The sequence below is a fragment of the Pithys albifrons genome, chromosome 10 (assembly GCF_047495875.1).
Source record: "Pithys albifrons albifrons isolate INPA30051 chromosome 10, PitAlb_v1, whole genome shotgun sequence".
Lineage (NCBI taxonomy): Eukaryota > Metazoa > Chordata > Aves > Passeriformes > Thamnophilidae > Pithys > Pithys albifrons.
In genome coordinates, this window is record NC_092467.1 from 1735191 (window position 1) to 1755770 (window position 20580).

General features: G+C 54.2%; 1 protein-coding gene and 1 long non-coding RNA gene across 4 annotated transcripts; one reads left to right on the plus strand and one right to left on the minus strand.

The window, feature by feature from the left end:
- Positions 1–1752: 1752 nt before the first annotated feature.
- LOC139676605 (uncharacterized) lies at positions 1753–8649 on the minus strand. 2 transcript variants are annotated; one of them, XR_011698676.1, is made up of 4 exons: positions 8229–8649; positions 4909–7645; positions 3875–4021; positions 1753–3603 (listed from the first exon to the last, which is right to left on the minus strand). It is a non-coding gene; the product is annotated as an uncharacterized lncRNA (long non-coding RNA). The 2 variants fall into 2 exon arrangements; XR_011698675.1 differs by having other exon boundaries at positions 3875–7645.
- A 4714-nt stretch (positions 8650–13363) lies between these two features.
- LOC139676603 (class I histocompatibility antigen, F10 alpha chain-like) lies at positions 13364–18615 on the plus strand. Of its 2 annotated transcripts, none has more exons than XM_071565737.1 (8): positions 13364–13448; positions 15271–15534; positions 16803–17078; positions 17270–17542; positions 17658–17765; positions 17864–17902; positions 18018–18068; positions 18383–18615. In XM_071565737.1, exons 2-7 carry the CDS (start codon positions 15336–15338, stop codon positions 18029–18031), a joined length of 909 nt encoding a protein of 302 aa, XP_071421838.1. In that variant the 5' UTR covers positions 13364–13448; positions 15271–15335; the 3' UTR covers positions 18032–18068; positions 18383–18615. The 2 variants fall into 2 exon arrangements, with proteins under 2 accessions (XP_071421838.1, XP_071421839.1); XM_071565738.1 differs by having other exon boundaries at positions 18386–18615.
- Positions 18616–20580: the final 1965 nt, after the last annotated feature.

The window sequence follows — 20580 nt, forward strand, 5'->3', positions numbered from 1 at the left end:
TTCAGGAAGAAACACCCAATAGCACCTGTCTCCTGCTCACCTGCCTGTGGCTGCACAGCTCCAGCCCCTGACATGGTTCAACCTCACATCAAGAACCTCAATTAAAGGCTTTTTTAATCAACTTAATGAATTTCCACCTCTTTTCCTCCTGTTTGGCCCAACCATTGACCCCACAGGTGTTTCTACACTCCTGGTGAGCCCCTTGCCCTGGCTGTGCTCAGCCCCATTTCCCCAGGCACAGGGGAGGCTGCAGAAAGTACAAATATGTTTTTTGAAAACAGATAAAAGGCCTGGCTGGTGCCATTTCCTGGGGCCAGACTGGCCTCAGTCACGATGTGAGAGGGTGTCTGAGGTCAGTGTCGCTCTCAGGACTCATCATGGCCGGGGAAACAGTTTGTGCCAATCTGAGGCATCCTGGGGATGGACCTTCTCCAGCCAGGAAACATCACAGGGAGTGTATTTGGGCAGAAAAATGATTATTTCAGGCTCTGGGAAGACTTTTGGGTCTGTTACCTTTGGGGTCTATTTGCTTCTCCATCCCCATGTTGAGGTTTCCAGACTTACAGGGAAAGTTGGGTTTGGTGGCCTCTAAAATGGGATCTGGGCTTGAAAAGAGCAGGGAAGGAACAGAGAGAGATGGAAAACCTTTGGAATTGGAACAGTTTTGCCTCCAAAACCCTTCCCTGGTGGCCAAAAGCAGCCCCAGGAAGCCCCAGGGGAGCCAACCCAGCTGGGAGGGGAGGGAAGGGGCTGAGGGAGGAGCCGAGGGCTGGAGGGTCCCACGGCCACCGACTCCCAGCCCTGCCAAGGGCTGCAAACTGAGCCCATTCCAGGAGCTTCCAGGTGCTCCACTCCAGCCCTGTGTCCCAGGCTGCTGCACCCCCTGAGCTCCCTCAGCTCCTGGATCTGCAAGGAATTGGGAAACTGGGCTGATGGCAAGAGAAGCTGTGAAGATCAGGCCTGTCAGCTGGTGGTGCTCCAGAGTGAGACACAAATGGGAAATAGGGAGGAGGAGGCTTGAAAAGGACCCCAAAGTCCTGGGTTTTCAGGTGGGCAGGGGGGTGAGGAGGGTTATGGGTGGTGTTCAGGGCACAGGGACACTTGTGCCCCAAGGATTTGGGATTCCCATTTACTCAGTGGCTTTGCATCCCACAAAACTCTCCCCAGAGAGAATTTTGGAACAACTGGTCACCTCCATTCCCAGGAGAACCCCAAGGCTGTTCCAGGCAGGAACCTGCAGCCAGTGTGGGTTGGAGTGAGGGCAGGGCAGGAGTGGAGACGGGTGAACAACACACCCAGCACCCCCCAGCTGGGACTGTCCCAGGCCTGTTGGGATAAAAAGCAGCTTTGCTTCATTTCAGCCCCATTTTGTGCCCTGATCCCTCTCCCTGAGTTTTTTGGGTCTGTGCAAAGGTTTCTGTTCCTCTGGCAACGCTCTGCAGACCAAGGGCTGGGGGCACAGGGCACAGTGGGGTTGGTTATTTGGCATATGGGGGGCACAGGGCACAGTGGGATAATAGTTAATCAACAAAAATTTAATAATGCATAATTTAATTAAGAATATATTTAATAAGTCGCAACTCAAGAAATTATAGATTGGATTTATCAGTGAATAAAAATGAATTATTAAAGAAATTAATTAAAGAAAATATATAAATATATAAAAGGTATAAAAATATATAAATAATTAGGAAAATAAATAACTAATAAAAATCACATACTGAAAAGATAATCAAATACTTAGAATTAAAGTATTAGTAAAACTAGAATTTTATTTTATATATATTAAATTATATAAATAAATAAATACAGCAAATTATGCAATGAAAATATAATCAAATAATTATAATTAAACTATATTTTAAAATAGTATTTTAGTAATATTCTAAAATACAATAACAATATTTTAATAAGTATAATAATTATAGAATAATACATATAATACATAATATATTTACATCATAATGTCTATATTACTCCATGTCACTGAAAGGGAGGAGGAAGAAGAGGAGGAGGAGGAGGTGGGGGATGTACCTCCAGGAGCCCTTTCAGCACCTTCCTCTGTCCCCCCACAGCCCCTTCACACCCCCCGGAGCAGCTTCACCCTCGGCAGTGGCTCTTTGTGGCTCCTGCGGCCGCGGTGACACACGGACAGCGACTCAGAGCCTGGAGGGACACGAGCCCACTCCCCTGCCGGGCTCTGCTCCTGCTCCAGAGGGGCCAAACCCCCCGTTATCCCGGATCCCAATGTCCCGGGGGCAGGGACAGGGCACTGACCACCATCTGTGCCAGCCCTGCTGTGCCCCAGAGGGGCCCCGGTGAGTGACGTCCCTCGGCCCCTCTGCCCCATCCCAGGGGGGCTCTGCTTGGGGGGGATGGGTTTGGAGGGGCCAATGTCCCTGATGGGGCTGGATCCCTTCCCTGCAGGAAATCCTGGGGAAGAAAAGGACCTTGTGTGTCTTTTCCTGAGCTGCTGGTGGCCAAACCCCAATGCTTTGCCCTCCAGAGGTTTTGCTGCCCACCCCCAGCCTGGGGCACAGTGTTGGCACCAGCAGGTTTTGTTCTTCTCACCCCATTTCCTTGGGAAGGATGGAAAATACAGACAGTGCCCACGGACATCATGCAGGGTTTCACCTGCTCAGCAGGGCTGGGGGGCCCTGCAGCCACCTCTGGGATCACTCCAAACATCCCCAGGGCTTGGCTTGGAGGTCTCCCCCTCCCCAGGACACCTCTGGGTGCAGCTCAGGGCAGGAGAGGGAGGGACTGAGCTCTGAGGCTCTGCAGCTTTGCCGGGACAAGTGAACAAAGAGGCACCTTGTGGGTTTTCTGGGCTCCCAGAGAGCCTTGTGAGGTTTCCTCACTGAGCAGAGGGATGTGAGGGACCTGCAGCTGAGGCAGAGCATTAAAAGCAGAGCAGGGAGCACAGAGGAAGAAGAGCTGCTTCCTCCCTTGCTCCCAGTATGGTCCCATTGCAGGTCCTCACTGGTTCTGGGCTCTGCTGGGAGCTGCAGGGGTTGGGACACTGGTCCTGGTGGGCATCGTGGTGTGGTTGCTGCAGGGACAAGGTGAGGCATCCAAAAGGGATAAAACCCCCTTGAGTCCACGGTAAAACTCCCCCAAATCCATGAGAGCCCAGCTCCAAGCAGGTACTGGAGCAGATTCCTCCTGAATTTCCAGCAGGGAGCAGCTCCTGGGCGGGGGCAATCCCTGAGGGGCAGGAGGGGAGAGCTGCCAGCAGGGGCTGATTGATGTGGGTTTGGGGGCTGAGCTGCTGCAGGTCCCTCTCTGCACCCTGATGGTGCCTGAAAATACCCGGGGACTCCCTCTGTGTTGTCGCCAGGAGGAGTTTCCAGTGCTCCAAATAAAAATTTAAATATAAACCAAAGGGACACTCGTGGTTGTGTGGGAATAAGGGCAGCTGGTGGTGGATCTTTGTCAAGAGGGAAGTTTCAGGTGGAATTCTGGGATCCTGGATCCTTCCAAACCCCACTGGGGCTCCTCTGGAAGTGGCTGCAGATGGAGAATTTCCTCTGGGAGCACCAGTCTCAGCTGATCCCATGGGATTTGGTGTAGGCACATTGGCCATTGCCATGGATGCCAAACCTGCACCCAGAGCACAGCCAGAGCTCAGGGAAGGATTCCCATTCCCAGAGAGTGCTGCAGGAGCATGGACCACCCTCCCCAGCAAACCTCCCCCAGGCAGAGCCCAAACTGCCTCCCACCTCCCCTCAAAGGAGGGGATATTCCCATGGGCTTCATCCCAGCATGGCCTCAACCCCCACCAGCACCTGCATCCCACAAATCCATGGATTGTGTCCCAGGGCTTTGGCACAACCAGGAAAAGCAGTTCCCACCTCCTTAGATCTGGATCTACCTGTGCCTTCCTGCACTCAACTCCAGCCCAGGATTTTGCTCTCTGAGAGAAGATGGAATGTACAGGGCATTGAAGAGGGACCTGTTGAACCATTCCCAAGGTCTGGAATCTTCACTCTGGAGTCCAATCCAGTGGTGCACAGACCTCCTGTAGCACAAGAGGAAATTCTGGAGGTGGGCAAAACAAGGATCACAGGCACCTCCACCCCACTCCCCACAGGGAATTCCCAAACCTGCTCCCCCAAAACCATCCCACACTGGGGATTCCTCTCCCCAGCTCCTCCCAGGTGTCCATGGTGACCAGGTGTGGTCGGTGGGAGAGGCAGGAGGCCTCATTCCTGTTCCATCCCATTCCTGCTCCATGACATAAAAGCACTTGCCCCTGGGGCCAATCCCACTCTCCAGGCAGCCAGGCAGGGCAGGATGGGCATTTCTTAGCTGGAATCAAGGACAGTGCACCCACCAGGTGGATTATTCCAGGGGGTTTTCCAGGAAGAGGCTCTGGGATGGCTCCTCCACCCTCAGCACTCGCCCAGCAGGGCAATGAGGGTGAGGAGCAGCCCCACAACGAGCAGGGTGACCCTGATGGGCACCTTTTTGTCCCTGATGCACCTGAGGCTGAAATCCAGGAAGAAACTGTGTGGAAAAGGCACAAAGAGCACCCACACCATCCCCAGCTCCCTGTGGGCACCTTCAACACCTCCCAACACAGCCCAAAGCATGTGGGGAGCTCCAGGCTCAGTTTGAGGGGGGCATCCTAATGCTGTATTGGCATCCAAGGATGTTTGGGGGCTGCATTGCCCTGATCCCCCCTGTGCCCCCCTCCACCATGGGATGGGCACCATCCCCCAGACCCACAGCTTGCAAACACCGTTAACCTTCTTAATCCTTCTTTAACCTTCTTCATCCTTTCCCTCAGCTTGCAAACATCTTTAATATTCTCAATCCTTCCCCCTCACAGGTCCCTGAGCTCATTTTAGCTGCCCACAACACACTAAACTCAACCACAACCCCAAAACAAGAACTGGTTCTTACTGGTCCCTTCCTCTGCACTCCCCTGCAGTGTCTCCTTTGCAGCAGCTGAGACTTCACTTGTGGAAACCAAGTGAATTCCTGCTCAGGGTGGGAATTGAGGAGTGGGACCTGCCTCCCGAGGGGCCTCTGCCACCCCTGGGGGGCACAGAGGGGACAGGGGCACCCTCAGCTCCTCCTGCCACCCCTGGGGGGCACAGAGGGGACAGGGGCTCCCTCAGCTCCTCCTGCCACCCCTGGGGGGCACAGAGGGGACAGGGGCACCCTCAGCTCCTCCTGCTACCCCTGGGGGGCACAGAGGGGACAGGGGCTCCCTCAGCTCCTCCTGCCATGAGCTGATCTCAGAAAACACTCCGAGCTCTCAGGGCCTGCACAGCTCCTGCTCCATCCTGGGGCTGTCCCATGATGCTCTCATGGCTGAAATATAAAACCACAAAAAGCTGAGAATCCCCCAAACTCTCCCCCACAGGCATTTTTCTAAGCCTGTTTCTTTCCTCAAGGCTGTTTTTTGTTCACTGTTTCCTGTCCCAGCCTGTGCTCAGCCCCATTATTGCTGTGACCTCCCACATCAGCACATTTTCCCACCTTTTCCTGCTTTCCCTGGCCATGCACTATCCCCAAGCCAAAGTTAAAAATTAACAAGTTCAGCAAAGCAAAACTGACCCCATGAGAACAGTTTGTAGAATATTTATAAGGAAAATAAACAAAGAAAGAGGACAAGAATCCACTGGCACAGAATGTGGATGCTGCTGGTGGGTCACTGGCAGCTGCAAAGAGTTTCCATATGAATTAAAACTATGTATAAACCCTGATATCAACAAATTCCAATTATTACCAGCCCTTACCCAGCAGTTCCTCCACAGGTAAATATTCTCCAGGTAAGAACCAACTACCTGTGCCTGCAAAGTAGGAACCAAATGGACAATTTTTCCCACCTCAACACTTGATTTTGAATAAGGTTTAATTAATGCAGAGTTTTTACTGTTCTCAGCCCCAAATTTCTGCTGCCCCAGGCTGCACTTTAGGGCATTTTGGGGTGAAAAACAGGTGGAGGAGGAAGAGGAGGAGAAAACATCTAGTGGGGAACAGCAGAGAAACTTGTCATGGAAAATACTTCCAAACACTGGAGTTTGGAGCAAATACAGGACTTTTGTGCCCCAAAGAGCATTTCAAAACTATTACAGGCCAATATAGTTGTGGCCTTTTGTTTTGCTGCCCAGAGAAGGGAAATGAATCCACAAGTGCATGTGGGAATTATTCAAAGGGGCTTTTCTCCAGTGACCAAAAGAGAGGAAATCCAAACAGCCAACAGGAATGTCCACTTTTTATCAGAAAACAAAAGAGTAATTCAGCCCTTACCTGAGGTGTCCCTGCAAGGAGACACCTGGGGGGTAACTGGGACCCCAAGGTGGGACCCACAGGCTGGACTGGGCTGGAGGGGGAGGCCCAGGGGAGATGAAACAGGATGTGTGTTGGGATTTCATATGCTCTTAGATCTAAAGTGTGAGTTGTGTATTGAACTTGTTTCTGTACTTAGCGTGTTGTAGCTTCAAGGACTGGTTAATGAGGTCAGCAGCTCCTGCCACCCTCTCAACAGATGTGTGTAATCGGCCAATTAGAGCGGGCATTGTCATGCAAACAGCATTGTTAACCAATTATCAGTGCCAAGGTGGCAGAGCTGCGGAGGGATTCAGCTTTTGAAGGGTATAAGAGTTTTGTGAGCGGATGAATAAGGTGGCCTGTTGCAGTAACTTCTGTGAAGTCGTCTCAGCAGGTCACAAACCCGCCTCCCTCGGTTACAACAGGCGCCCGAAACAGGCTGAAAGCCGTTCGCAAAATCTGGCTGGACCAGACGTGCGATTTTAGTCCGCGGAATCTGAAGAATCCAGACGTGTGGACTCTGTCCCGCAGAATCCGGTACCTGGACGTGCAGGACGCTGACCCACAGAATCCAGCCCCGGCTGGACGTGTGAGTTCCCTTGGAAGAGGAAGAAGTTTGGGAGAAAAGGTCGTCGCCGTCAAAGGGCTGGCCGGCACCCCGGACGTGCGGTAAGCTGCAAACTCACATAATGGAGAACGAAGCAGCTCGAAAGTAAGTTTTAGAATTCCTCGCTATGCGAGAGCTGCCGAGTCCACTGGAAGGCTGGTGTATGGCTTAAGTGGGCTAAAAAAGCACAATTGCCTCGTTGCTCTTAGAAGTAGCAAACAAGGCGAAAAGTAAGCAATAAACTTGAAAAAAAGAACAGAAAAACAAACTGTTAATTGTCTTGGTTTGAGATAAGCAACTGCCAACCCCCCCAAGCACAGAGAGAAAAGCCTCCCTCCTAACACCAGGGAAAGGGAGGAAAAGAGAGGGGAAAGGAAAAAAAAACCACTTCAAACTGCATTTATACTAAATCTACATATATTTTTCACAGAAAGAAAGAGACAATTAGAAGAGAGTACAAATATACACTCACACAAGTCTACAACAACAAGTTCCCCACCTCAACTTCTTAACGAACACACAAATTCTACTGTCCTAACTACACATTACTTAAGAAGAAGCTTATTCCCCAGGGAGACAAACCCAAGCAGAAAGGAGAGACCCAGAACAACACATTTTACTTTCCTGAGGTACCCTGTGATCCAGTGGTGGGCCTGGTCCTCTCCATCCCCCCTGGGACAGCATCGTGTGTCCTCCCCAGAGGAGGGCTGAGAAGCGACTGCCTTAACCACTCCCACACTGGTTCCTCCTTCCCTGGAGATGATGTCATAATGTGGTATGGAATACAAAATTACTGGCTAGAAGAGGTCAGCTGTTGGCTCAGCCCAGCTCAAGTCAGCTGACAGCTTCGGCCTAGTCCACACTTCAGGGCCCAAATCTAGGCCCACCTAGGTGAACCCATAACATTAATAAAAGCCAAGAGGCAAAGGAATTAAAGCCAATCTAGCAAAAAGTCATAAACTGCCTTAAGCAGTATAAAGTGGCGAAGCTGGGAACAGTCGCGGCTTGGCAGCTGTTACATAGACGCAAAAAGCCGCAACAGCTTTTCAGCCATCGCCTCTGGCTCGGGGGAGGAAAGAAACTTGGCAGTCATCTGAAAACTCTGACAGCGACCCTGTTCCCAGCCCCCAGCCCTGGCCCCCGCCGCGCGAGTCCAGCTCCCGCCGCTTTCAAGGATCGCTGCACCCCCCACCGCTCCCGCTCGCCCCTGCTGCCCTGCCAAGGGTCCCAGCATCGGCGCAAAGAGGAAAAACAGCACAGAACGAGAAGTAAAAAGAAAAGCTCTGTATTAGTAAAATAGTATAGTCCCATCGCACCACGTGAGCTTTGTTTGTACCATCTCTGAGCTCTGCGTGTTCCTTTTCAGCCTGCAAAGTGCTGTAAAGTTGCCGGAAACTTGTTGTCTTGACTCTGCTTTGCTTCGTTTCCATCTCTAACGCTGCAAAAGTGTTTTTTCCAGCCGCAATCCAGCTTGAGTTATAAAAGAATTTTGTGCTACGCAATTCGAACATGGCGCTTCTTCTCCAGCGGGGAGGAAAAGCTCCCCCCTCCCCCCCGCCCCCCCGGCTCCAAAGAAAGGGGGGAGAGCTTCTCGCATTGGATCATCGGCTATTTCTGTCATGCGCAAGTCTCGCAAGGCATTCTGGGAGTTGTAGTTTGGACAGGTAAAGCTTTGCATTACGTCATCGGCTCCTTGCAAGGTCGTATGGGAAATGTAGTGATCTCACAAAGAGCCCTGGGAATTGTGGTTCCAGCATACCCCCCCCCCCCGACGAACTGCAAGCCGTCAGTGTTGCAAACAGCAAGTAACCTCAACGAACTCACTTTAACAACCATCCGCTCAGCTTCCCTTTGAGACAACGAGCCTCAAGCACCTGATGCCTTCCAGTCACAGCTTTATAATACTTCATGCAAAGACAGAATGCAGTATCTTTCTCCAGCAATTCAGAGAGCAGCAAAGAAGTCTAGAAGAAATTTGTTGAACTGATTCTCTGGTAATTTACCTTTTGTTAAATGGTTATAGAGTGTTGTAAGAATTTCATAATCCAGGGAAAAGTTTCTATTTTTCTCTCCACAAGTTGAAGTCAGCAATGGATAAGAACAACCAATTTCCTCTGACTGAATCAAGATCAGTTACCAGAACATTTGAGCAACTAGTTGAAGCTTTTAATTTGATCCCTCAAATTCAAAATTCAGAACACTTGATAGTAACTGATGTGTTTCCATTTGTTAGTGTTAAGCATTTTCCAAAAGCTCTTCTAAAACTACCAAAGTAAATTAAAAGACATAATGATTTTAGTTATACAGCATTAGATTAGTTAAGATATGCTCTTTTCGATTAAAAAATGTACTTTATAGAAATACTGTTGTGTAGTATTGTTATATTTCTGTTAAGGTTTTATGTTTCTTTTGGTGCACCAATGACAATGCCTGCAGGAATGTTTTTTCATTTGTTAAGAAAATTAAGTTGTTAAACTAATAAAATAACATTTTTAATTTGTTAAGCAAATAAGGATTTTAAGTAAAGTTAAATAGAGTTTTTAATTTGTTAAAAGGTTAAATTATTAAGCAAATTACGTTAAATTAAAGTATTAGTTAAGTTATCTAGGTAATGTTCATTTAGTCCAAGTTTAAGTCATTAGAATTAAGTTACATTTATAGCTCAGTGTTAACTAGTACCCATCCTACATTAAGCTTACTACATTACATAACAGCAGCAGTTAAGTTACTAGTTCTTATAATTAAAAAAAAAAAGGAGGAAAACTAAGTAAATGATTAAATAAATCTTAATGAAAAAAATTTAAGTCACATAAGTTGTCATCTGCAAAAGCAATGGAACTGTAAATGCTGTTTGTGGTTCTGCTGTTATGAATGAAGTCAGCTTTAATCTACTGCCAATTCAAGACTTTTAGTTTACCTTGTCAATGTAACCAGACAGCAAGAGCTTTGTGTTAGCTGATCTCAAGCAAGAAACCCTTTAAACCATGTTTAAGGAGTGTTCTAAGTTCAATAGCTAATCAGTGCCTTATAGCATTAATAATGCCAGTATTTTATCTGTTTTAGCAACTGGTGTGGATGATGTTTCTCTTTCAAATTCTTAGTTCAATTCCTTAGAATTAATAAGTAGCTTCGTAATTTAATTAAGCAGGTCTCATTAGTATTATTGCTGTGTGTGTGTTAATATTATGCTATTAGGATGTTTAAGTGTATTAGACAAGCCATTCTGTAAGCAGTAACCAGACATAGGCAGTTCAAAAAAAAGGAGGGCATATGTTGGAATTTCATATGGTATTTCACCTAAAAAGCAAGCCATATGCTGAACTGCCTATGTAAATTAGTGCTGTAGCCTTAAGAACTAATTAATGAAATCAGAAATGGCTGCTGCTGACCTTCTCAGCAGATGTGCATGGTCAGCCAGTTATGAGGGGCTTCGTAATATAAACAACATTGTTAGCCAATAATCAGTGCCAAAGTGTCAGCACCTGCGGAAGGTGACAGTCTTAAAGGTGTATATAAGTGTGTGTGCGTATGAATAAAGGGCCTGTTGCTGCTGACTCCTGTGGAGTCGTCTCTCAGGTCCAAAAACCCATCTCCCACGGTTACAGATGTGGAAGAGAAATCTGCCTATTATTGCTCCTCTAGTCCCACATCCTCCTTCCCCCTCACAAACCTTCTCTGGATATGGCACAGCAATCTTGGGAAGAAAAAAATAAACTCAAATCCCAATTTACTTCATCCTAGTCCAGCCCAGCCCCCATAGCCCCGATCTGGCCCACACCCCATCCCGGTCCATCCCACACCCCATCCCGGTCCATCTCAGATCGCGTCTGTGTTTCAGTCCCAGCATGGCTTGGGTTTGGAGGGACCATAAAGCCCACCCCGCCCCACCCGTGCCCCGCCGGGGACACCTCCCACCAGCCCAGGGGGCTCCAAGCCCGGTCCCACCGGCCGGGGACACTCCCGGGGACGGGGCGGCCAAACCTGTCGGGCCGAGCGGAACCGGGACGGGCCAGCGCTGCTGCGGCCCCGGCTCCGAGCGAGGGGGAAGGAGGAGCCCTCGCGCAGCCGCTCCCTCCGCGGGCCTGGGGAGGGGACACGGCGGGGCACGGGGAGCGAGCCCTTCGGGACCCACCTGCGCCGGGGCGGCGGCCGAGCCGAGCCGAGCCGAGCCGAGTGCCCGTCCCCCGCCCGCACTTTGTACAGAACCCGCCTCCCTCTCCGAAACCCCCGCGGTTTGCGGGAAACAGCCCTGGCGATGTGCCCGGAGCCGCCCCTTGGGCATTTCCAGCCCTGGCGATGTGCCCGGAGCTGCCCCTTGGGCATTTCCAGCCCTGGCGATGTGCCCGGAGCTGCCCCTTGGGCATTTCCAGCCCTGGCGATGTGCCCGGAGCCGCCCCTTGGGCATTTCCAGCCCTGGCGATGTGCCCGGAGCCGCCCCTTGAGCATTTCCAGCCCTGGCGATGTGCCCGGAGCTGCCCCTTGGGCATTTCCAGCCCTGACGATGTGCCCGGAGCCGCCCCTTGAGCACTCCCACCCTGGCGATGTGCCCGGAGCCGCCCCTTGGGCATTTCCAGCCCTGGCGATGTGCCCGGAGCTGCCCCTTGGGCATTTCCAGCCCTGGCGATGTGCCCGGAGCCGCCCCTTGGGCATTTCCAGCCCTGGCGATGTGCCCGGAGCCGCCCCTTGAGCATTTCCAGCCCTGGCGATGTGCCCGGAGCTGCCCCTTGGGCATTTCCAGCCCTGGCGATGTGCCCGGAGCTGCCCCTTGGGCATTTCCAGCCCTGACGATGTGCCCGGAGCCGCCCCTTGAGCACTCCCACCCTGGCGATGTGCCCGGAGCCGCCCCTGGAGCATTCCCACCCTGGCGATGTGCCCGGGCTCCGGGAGCGCAGGGAATCGCTGCTATTCCGACCTGGCTGGAGCTCCGTGTGCCCCTGAGCTGGAGCGACTGTGCCCTTCGGAGGAGCCCGGGATGGGGCAGAGACCACCCACCAGCCCGGGAGGAGCCCAGTCCGGAGCAGAGGATGCCCCAAGGAGGCCGAGCCCCCACGGGATCCCCTGCAGAGCCCCAGGAGCAAAGCCCTGGTGTCCAGGGCTGCCCCCCCGGCCCAGCGGGGCGGGTTTAACCCCAAACTCTGCAGCCAAGCCTGTCCCGGGGCAGCGGCCGCTCCGTGACAGCGACACGGCCCGGAGCGGTGCCGGCAGGGACTGAGGGCAGGGGGACACAGGGACCCTCCAGCGCCCGTCGCTGCCAACGGGGGGAACGAACGTTCCAGCGGTGACATCGAGGGCAGGAACCGGCCATGACATGGCCCTCGGCTGCTCCCTGTCCCTGGGTCATTCCGTGTCCCTGGGCCATTCGCTGTCCCTGGTTATTCCCTGTCCCTAGCCATTCCCTGTCCCTGGCCATTCCCTGTCCCTGGCCATTCCTTGTTCCTGGCCATTCCCTGTCCCTGGCCATTCCCTGTCCCTGGCCATTCCTTGTTCCTGGCCATTCCCTGTCCCTGGCCATTCCCTGTCCCTGGCCATTCCTTGTTCCTGGCCATTCCCTGTCCCTGGCCATTCCCTGTCCCTCAGCTCTGCAGGGCCGGGGGTGTCAGTGGGACCCGGGGGGTGCCTGCTCGGCCCTGGCTCAGAACTGCGGCCCTGGCCGGGCCCGAGGGGCCCTGGGGGAGAACAACCCTGAGCCCCAGCTGGGCCAGAGCCGCCCAGTTCCACCCAGTGGGGCCCAGGGCACTCCCAGCATGGGTCCAGTGGCTCACAGTCACCTCCAGTGTGGCCCCACTCACCCCCATATGATCCCAGTCACCTCCAGCATGAGCTCAGGTGCCCCCAACATGGTCCCATCTGCCCTCAGAATGCTCCCAGTCACTCCCAGTATGATGCCAGTATCAGCCCAGTCACCCTCAATGTGGTCCCAGTTGTTTCCAGTTCGACCCCAGTTTCCCCAGTTCTGGTCCCGTAGGGTCCCGGTCCTGGTCCCGGTGTATCCCGGTGTCCCAGTCTATCCCACTCCACCCCAGTCCATCCCAGCCTGTCCCGCTCCGTTCCGGTCCCTTCCCGGCACCGCCGCCCTTTCCCGATCCCGCCCCCGAACCAGCGGGTTTAAGGCCGAGTTTCACCGCAGGGCACGGGAGTTCAGCCCAGCCCGGCCCGGGGGTCCCAATTCGTGGCCGTGGAGGGTCCCAGGGTGTCCTGGGGGGATCCAGAGGAGTCCCAGGAGGGGTCCCAAAGGGGATCCAGGCGAATTCCTGGTGAATTCCCCCATCCCCGCCCCCCCGCGCTCCCTCGGACACTTTCGCTTTCCCGTCTCACAACCTGCGCCACCGGAATCTTCCTGGAGACCGATGATGTCACAGGCGGATCGGGCTGCCATTGGCAATCAGGAAAACAGCAAAACCAATCGCGCGGCCGGAGTCGGCTCTGTGGGCGGGGCCTGGTCCGGGTCAGGGCCGGGCGAGGCTGCAGCGGAGCAGCGCGGTGGTCGCAGTGCTGGGTCTGGGGGCGCTCCTGGGGCTCCTGGGGCTCCTGGGGGCCCCGGGGGGGGCGACGGAGGGTAAGTGGGACCCTCCGAGGGGGGAGCTCCGGAACTGCCATTCCTGGGCACCGAGAATCCCTTGAACCCCCATGCCCGGGCACAGGAACCTCCCTGAACTCCCATTCCCGGGCACGGGGACCCCCCTGCTCCCCCTCCCCGGCTCCAGGACCCCCCCGAACCCCTTTATTCTGAACAAATACCCTCCTGCAGTTTCTTTTCCAGCCATCCTGCCTCTCCCAGCCCCCTAATCCTCCCATTTCCTTGACCCTGGGACCCCCTGGACCCTCATTCCTGCCCTTCCCAGCTCCCAGACCCCACTTTCCTCAACACCGGGACCCCTGGACTGCCCTTTCCTGGGCACAGGGACCCCCTGGGCCCCCTGTTTTCCTTTCCCAGTCCCATCCCTCTCTTTTCTTGAACCTTGTACCCTTCCTGGCTCTCCAAGTTCACCCAGTTCCAGTTCCTTGATCCTTGGATCTCCCAAACCAGCCAGTCTCAGGGTCCCCCCAGTTCTCCACTCCCTGTTCTTCCTCCAAGGGGTCCCAGGCACTGGAACCCCCCTGGCTGCAATTCCTGGGCACATGGACCCCCCTGCACCCCCATTCCCTGGCACGAGGATGCTCTGCAACCCCCTCATCCAGCACCAGGGCCATCCAACACCTCTTTATTCTGTACCAATACCCTCCTGCACCCCCTTTCTTGACCATCCCACCTCTCCCAGACCCTCCTTTTCCTTGAGCCTAAGACCCCCTGACCTCCACTCCAGCCTTTCCCAGCCCCCAGCCCCTCCTTTCCTCTACACCAAGCACCTCCAGGACCCCCATTTCCAGCCATCCCAGGTCTCCCCTTCTCGTGACCTCCCTTTTCTCGACTGTGGGGACTCCTGAGCCCCCCTTTCCTGGGCACAGGGACTCCCTGGACCTCCCACCTTTCCCAGTCCCTGCAACCACCATTCCTTTACCCTTGGATCCCCCCCCCCCCCCCCTTGTTCAGCACCAGGACCCCTCTGAACCCCCCTTATCCTGCACCAGTATCACCCTGCACCCCATTTCCCAGCCATCCCACCTCTCCCAGTCCCCCTTTTCTTTGACCCTGGGACCCCCCTGAACCCCCATTTCTGCCTTTCCCAACCTTCAGACCCCACTTTCCTCAACACTGGGGACCCCTGGACTGCCCTCTCCTGGGCACAGGGACCCCTGAACCTCCATCACACATCTCCCCGTGCCCTCACTCCCCTTTCCTTGACACTGGGACCCCCCTGAACCTCCATTCCTGGGCGTGGGGACCCCTCTACTTCTCTTATTCAGCACCCAGACCCCCCTAAACTTCTTTGTTTCGGACTGGGACCCCCTGCACACCCTTATTGGGCACTGGAACCCCCTGTACCCCCATTCCTGGGCACAGGCACCCTCCTGTACCCCCCTATGTAGCAGTAAGACCTCCCTGAATTTCCATTCCCATACACAGGGACCCCCCTACAGCCCCTTATACTGCACCAACACCCCCTGCACCCCCTTTCCCAACTATTCCGGGTTTCCCCACCCTGTGATCCCTTTTCCCTGACCCTGAGGGCCCCTGGACCCCCCTTTCCTGGACACAGGAACCTCTTGGACTCCCTGTCCCACCTCTCCCAATCCCTGTACCCTCCTTTTCCTTGACTCTGGGACCCCCCTGAGCCCCCAGTCCTGTGCAGTGGGACCCCCTTGCACCCCCTACCCCGGCACCGACATTCCCTGCACCAACTTCCCTGGGATCCCCAAAGCCCCTTCCTGCCTCTCCCAGTTCCCCCGTTCCTTGACCGGTGACCCCCCTGACCCCCCAAATCTCTGTGTACCCCCAGTTCTCCACTCCCTGTGGTACCAGCACGTGACGGTGTCAGAGCCCAGCCCGGGGGTCTCCCAGTTCATGTCCATGGGGTTCCTGGATGGGATCCCCTTTGTGCGCTACGACAGCGAGCGGGGCCGGATGGAGCCGCAGACGCCGTGGATGGAGAAGGGACCCGAGCCGGGATATTGGGATGGACAGACTGAGATCAACGAGAGGAACCAGCACGTGGGTGCTGCCAGCCTGGAGACACTGCTGGGCCGGTACAACCAGAGCAGGGGTGAGTGGGGGCAATTGGGAATGGGGGAGTTCTGTGGGGCTGGGATGGGGTCTGTGGTGCTATGTGAGATCTGTGGGCTGGAGGGGGATCTGTGGGGCTGGGGAGATCTCTGGGTCTGGGGGAATCTCTGGGTCTGGGGGAATCTCTGGGTCTGGGGGAATCTCTGGGTCTGGGGGGATCTCTGGGTCTGGGGAGATCTGTGGGGCTGGGCTGGGATCTGTGGGACTGAGAGGGGATCTGAGGGATAGGAAGGATCTGTGGGGCTGGGGGAGATCTGTGGGGCTTTGCTGGGGTCTTTGGGTCTGTGCTGGGATCTGCGGGTCTGGGGTGGCATCTGTGGGGCTGGGGCTGGGGTTTGTGGATCGGGGCAGGGGATCTGTGGGACTGGGCTGGGATCTGTGGAGCTTGGCTGGGATCTGTGGTACTGGGGGCCATCAGTGGGGCTGGGATGGATCTTTGAGGCTGAAAGGGGGATCTGTGGGACTGAGGTGGGATCCATGGGGCTGGGGTGCATCTGTGGGGTTGGGTTGCAATCCATGGGGCTACGGGAGATCTCTGGGCTGGAGGGGGAATCTTTAGGACTGCAGGAGATCTGTGGGGCTGGGATGGGATCTGGGGGTTTGGTATGGGATCTGGGGATCTGGGAGGCATTTCTAGTGTGGTGAGGGGACCTTGGGTGGCTAGGATGAATTAGTGGGGCTGGGATGAGATCTGTGGGGCTATGGGGGATCTCTGGGACTGGGATGGGATTTGTGGGCCTGGGATGCAATCTTTGGTGCTACAAGAGATCTGTGGACTGGAGGGGGATCTTTGGAACTGGGGAGGATCTGTGGGGCCGGGTTGGGATTTGGGGGACTGGGAGGGTTCTGTGGGGCTGGGATAGGATCTGTGGGACTGAGATGGGATCTATGGGGCTGAGGTGCATCTGTGGGGCTGGGATGAATCTGTGGGGCTGGGATGTATCTGTGGGGCTGGATTGCCATCTGTGGTGCTATGGGAGCTCTCTGGGCTGGAGGGGGAATCTTTGAGGCTGGGGGAGATCTGTAGGGCTGGGATGCATCGCTAGGGCTGGGCTGGGATCTGTGGGGCTGGGATGGAATCTGGGGGACAGGAATATGGATCTGTGGGGCTGGGATGCATCTCTGGGGCTGGGATGTGGATCTGTGGGACTGGGATACAATCTGTGGGGATGGGACCTGTGTGGCTGGAGTGAGTCTGTGGGCCTGGAGCACAATTCAAGGGGTCTCTGTGGGTCCGTTTCCCCCCAGGTCTCCACACTTGGCAGCGGGTTTATGGCTGTGACCTCTTGTCTGACGGGACCGTTCATGGATCTTACCGGTACGGCTACGACGGGCGGGATTTCATCTCCTTTGAGCTGGGATCCAAGAGCTTCGTGGCAGCTGAAGGCGCTGCCCAGGTCACCAAGAGGAGATGGGAAACTGAAGGGATCGAGGTGAAGAGGCTGACAAATTACCTGGGGCACTCCTGTCCAGAATGGCTGCGGAAATACGTTGGATACGGGCAGGAGGCTCTGGAGCGCAAAGGTGGGGTTGGAATTTTCATCAAAATGTGGGATTTGGGAATAGAGGACCTGGGAATGTGATAATTTGCATAGGAATTCCATGGATGGATCTCAGCCCTATCCCATTGCTATGGGAATTCCATGGGCAGATCACATTGCCACCCCATCCTCATGGGAATTCCATGGTTGGATGTCACCATTATCCCATTCCAGAGCCCCCCGATGTCCATGTCTCCGGCAAAGAAGAACACGGGATCCTGACATTGTCCTGCCACGCCTACGGATTCTACCCCGGGATCATCGGGATCAGCTGGATGAAGGGGGATGAAATCCGGGATCAGGAGACAGAGTGGGGCGGGGTCGTTCCCAACAGCGACGGCACCTTCCACAGCTGGGCCAGGATCGAGGCGCTGCCGGGGGAGTGGGAGCAGTACCGGTGCCGGGTGGAGCACGCCGGGATGCCGGAACCCGGAATGTTCGCCTGGGGTGAGGCTGGGAATGTGGAATGTGGGAACTGGGAATTTGGGAACAGGGAATTTGGGAATGTGGAAAAGTGGGTTGGGGGTTCCCTTCCCCCTCCTCACACTCACACTCTTCCCAGAGCCAGAATCCATCTGGAATTCCACCCCAGTGGTGGTCGCCCTGACCGCCATCGCTGCCATCATCATCATCAGCCTCATGGGATTCGGTGTCTGGAAGCTCCAATCTGGTAACTCATGGGATGGGGGTGGGGAACGGACAGGGATCCACCTGGCAGCATTCCAGGGATCCTGTGCTACAGGTGCTGATCCCGCTTTATTTCCATAGGGAAGAGGGAGAGGAATGGATACAACACAACACCTATCAGTGAGTACCAGCAGTGTGTCTGCATCCAGATCCAGGTCCTCTCCTTGATGGGTCCCAGGATGGATCCAGGTGTGTGATCCAGGCCAGAATCTCATGGATCTTCTGTTTTCCACAGGAGCAGATGCTTGAACCAAAGGCTTCCCTGCAGATACGGAGTGGGATCCAGGTGGGATTCCAGAGGGGAATCAGAGTATAGTGGATGGCACAGGATTGGGATGGGATTCCAAATCAGGGCAGGATTCCAGAGTGAGATCAGAAGGAATTCTGGAGTGGGATCAGGGCTGGATTATGGAGCAGGATCAGGCTGGCTGGGTGAAGGGGGATAGAGGTGGAATTCCACAGTGGGATTGGGTGGGATGAATGGAGCAAGATGATGATGGATTCCAGAGGAGCTCCTGCTCTCTGTGGGCTCCACAGCCAGATCCATCCCGTGGGATGGGGACAGGGACATGGTGACTCTGTCCCCCACTGTCATTCCAGCAGGAATCACCACCTGAGCAATCCATGGAGCTGGATCCAGCCCCTTCCCTCTTCCTGAGGAAGGCCGGGAGCTGCTGGCAGAGCTCATCCCGCATCTCTCACCCACCCTGGCACCCCATGCCTCTTCCCAATGGATCAACTTCCTGCTTTTTCATGTCTGAAAGCCAAGAACCACAATTATTCCCAATGCTTTAATTAAATCTCCTGCTTTGGCAATAAATTCTTATCCCCTCCTCTGGCATCCGGCAGTTCCTCTTTGGGAACCAGGAATGGCAATGGGGACATGAAGAATGGGAATAGGGATATGGAGACACTCAGGACAGGAATGGGGACACAGGAAGCAGTTTGGGGACACCGGGAACTGGGAGTGGGGACACCAGGAATGGGATGGGAACACCAGGGATGGGAACAGGGACACAATGGGGACAGGGATGGGGACACTGGGAGCAGGTTGGAGACACCAGGAACTGGGAGTGGGGCACCAGAATTGGGATAGGAACCCCAGGAATGGGAATGGGGACAGGGATTGGGACACCAGAAATGGGAATGGGGCCATTGGCAGCAGGTTGAGAACAGCAGGAATGGGAATGGGAACGACAGGAATTGGAATGAGGACAGGAATGAGAACACCAGGAGACAATGGGACTGGGATGAAAACACCAGGAATGGGAATGGGGACAGGGATGGAGACCCCAGAGGTGGAGGTGTCCGAGGTTTTATTTTGGGGTCTCCTGTAATCCCCCAAACCACCATGAAGGAGCACACGCCGATAATGGGACCGGGCTGGGGCCGATCGTGGACAGGGCAGGGGCGAGCGGAGCAGGGGACGGTCCCACGGGAACTGTTTGGGAATGGGAAGAGTAAAAGGTGATGCTGCTTCCGGCTCTGCCCCTCTCTGGCTGTGAACCTGCCACGGGAGCTCCCCCAGCTCCTGCAGCCCAGAGCAGCTGCCTGTTCCCACCTGGAGCTCTCCGTATTCCCACCTGGAGCTCTGTGTGTTCCCACCTGAAGCCTCTGTGTGTTGCCACCAGGACCTCTGTGTGTTTCCACCTGGAACCACCATCATTGCAGCAGTAAAAGCTCATTCTATTGCTCACTAAAGCCTTTGTAGGAAATTCCTTATATGGACTTTATCCCTCTTTGGGAAGCGTTTCAACAGACAGAAATTCTAACGAGGTGAAGGGTTTTCCATCTGTAAAAGTGCCCTGAGAAACACACATCACACCTGACATAACCAGTCAAAGCTGCTCAGGAGCCCTGACACCATCCCAGAGGGCTGATACCGTGCCAGAGGAGTTGAGGAGGAGGAAGAGAAGAGGAAGACAGGGATGTTTTGAGACCTCTGACTCAAATTTGCGATGCGTGTCAGGGACTTGCTGTGGGAGGGGTGGGTTTGGAAGTGAGTGTCACAGTATTAGGTAATGCTTTGAATTGTTAATTAGGTAATAAAAGCAGGAGGCTGTTGCAACTCTGCATGCAGCTTTTGAAGAGATTGGATTCTTGTGTATCCCACAGTAGGAATAAATGGAATGCTGCCTGCTAAAACTCAAACTGAGCCTCAGAGGTATTGGGGTCACCTCTTTGTCCCGAGCAGGGGCGCAGCGTGGATGGCGCTCAAGAGCTCAGGCACAGCAGACATCAGAAGGCTTAAAACTTAGTTTATTCAAGATAGATGACAGATCCTCATAGCTCATAGTAGAAGTACTTCCTAGAAGTTCCTATTACATCATCTCACATCTAGTAGATCCAACTCTCAGGCAGTAACATCCACACCTTTTATACCCTCTCAACATCCAACAAGCTACCACATCACTGGTTAACCAATTCACCTTGCACACACCACAGCCTCTCATTGGTCACAAGCCACACACACATCACAGGTAGCTCTGTTCTCTTTAAGGTAGAACTCCAAACAGCTTTCCTTAAGGGATGCGCTCACTGTCACCCCACACACAGAGGTTTTCTACCAAAAGCCTATTTTAGGCCACAAATGCCCTTTGTAACACCTACAAATTGGTGTTAAGAAGTTTGTTTCTGCAGCTTTTTGGTAAAAATTTGGCACTGGTGCCGCATCCTGGAGATTCTTCTGCTTCTTGAAAACCCGAGTGTAAAAGAACTCTCTCCAAGACTCTGTGAGTGTTAGAAAGCAGAATTCTTTATTTGTGAAGTTGGATGCACGAGGGGACTGATGGCCCATG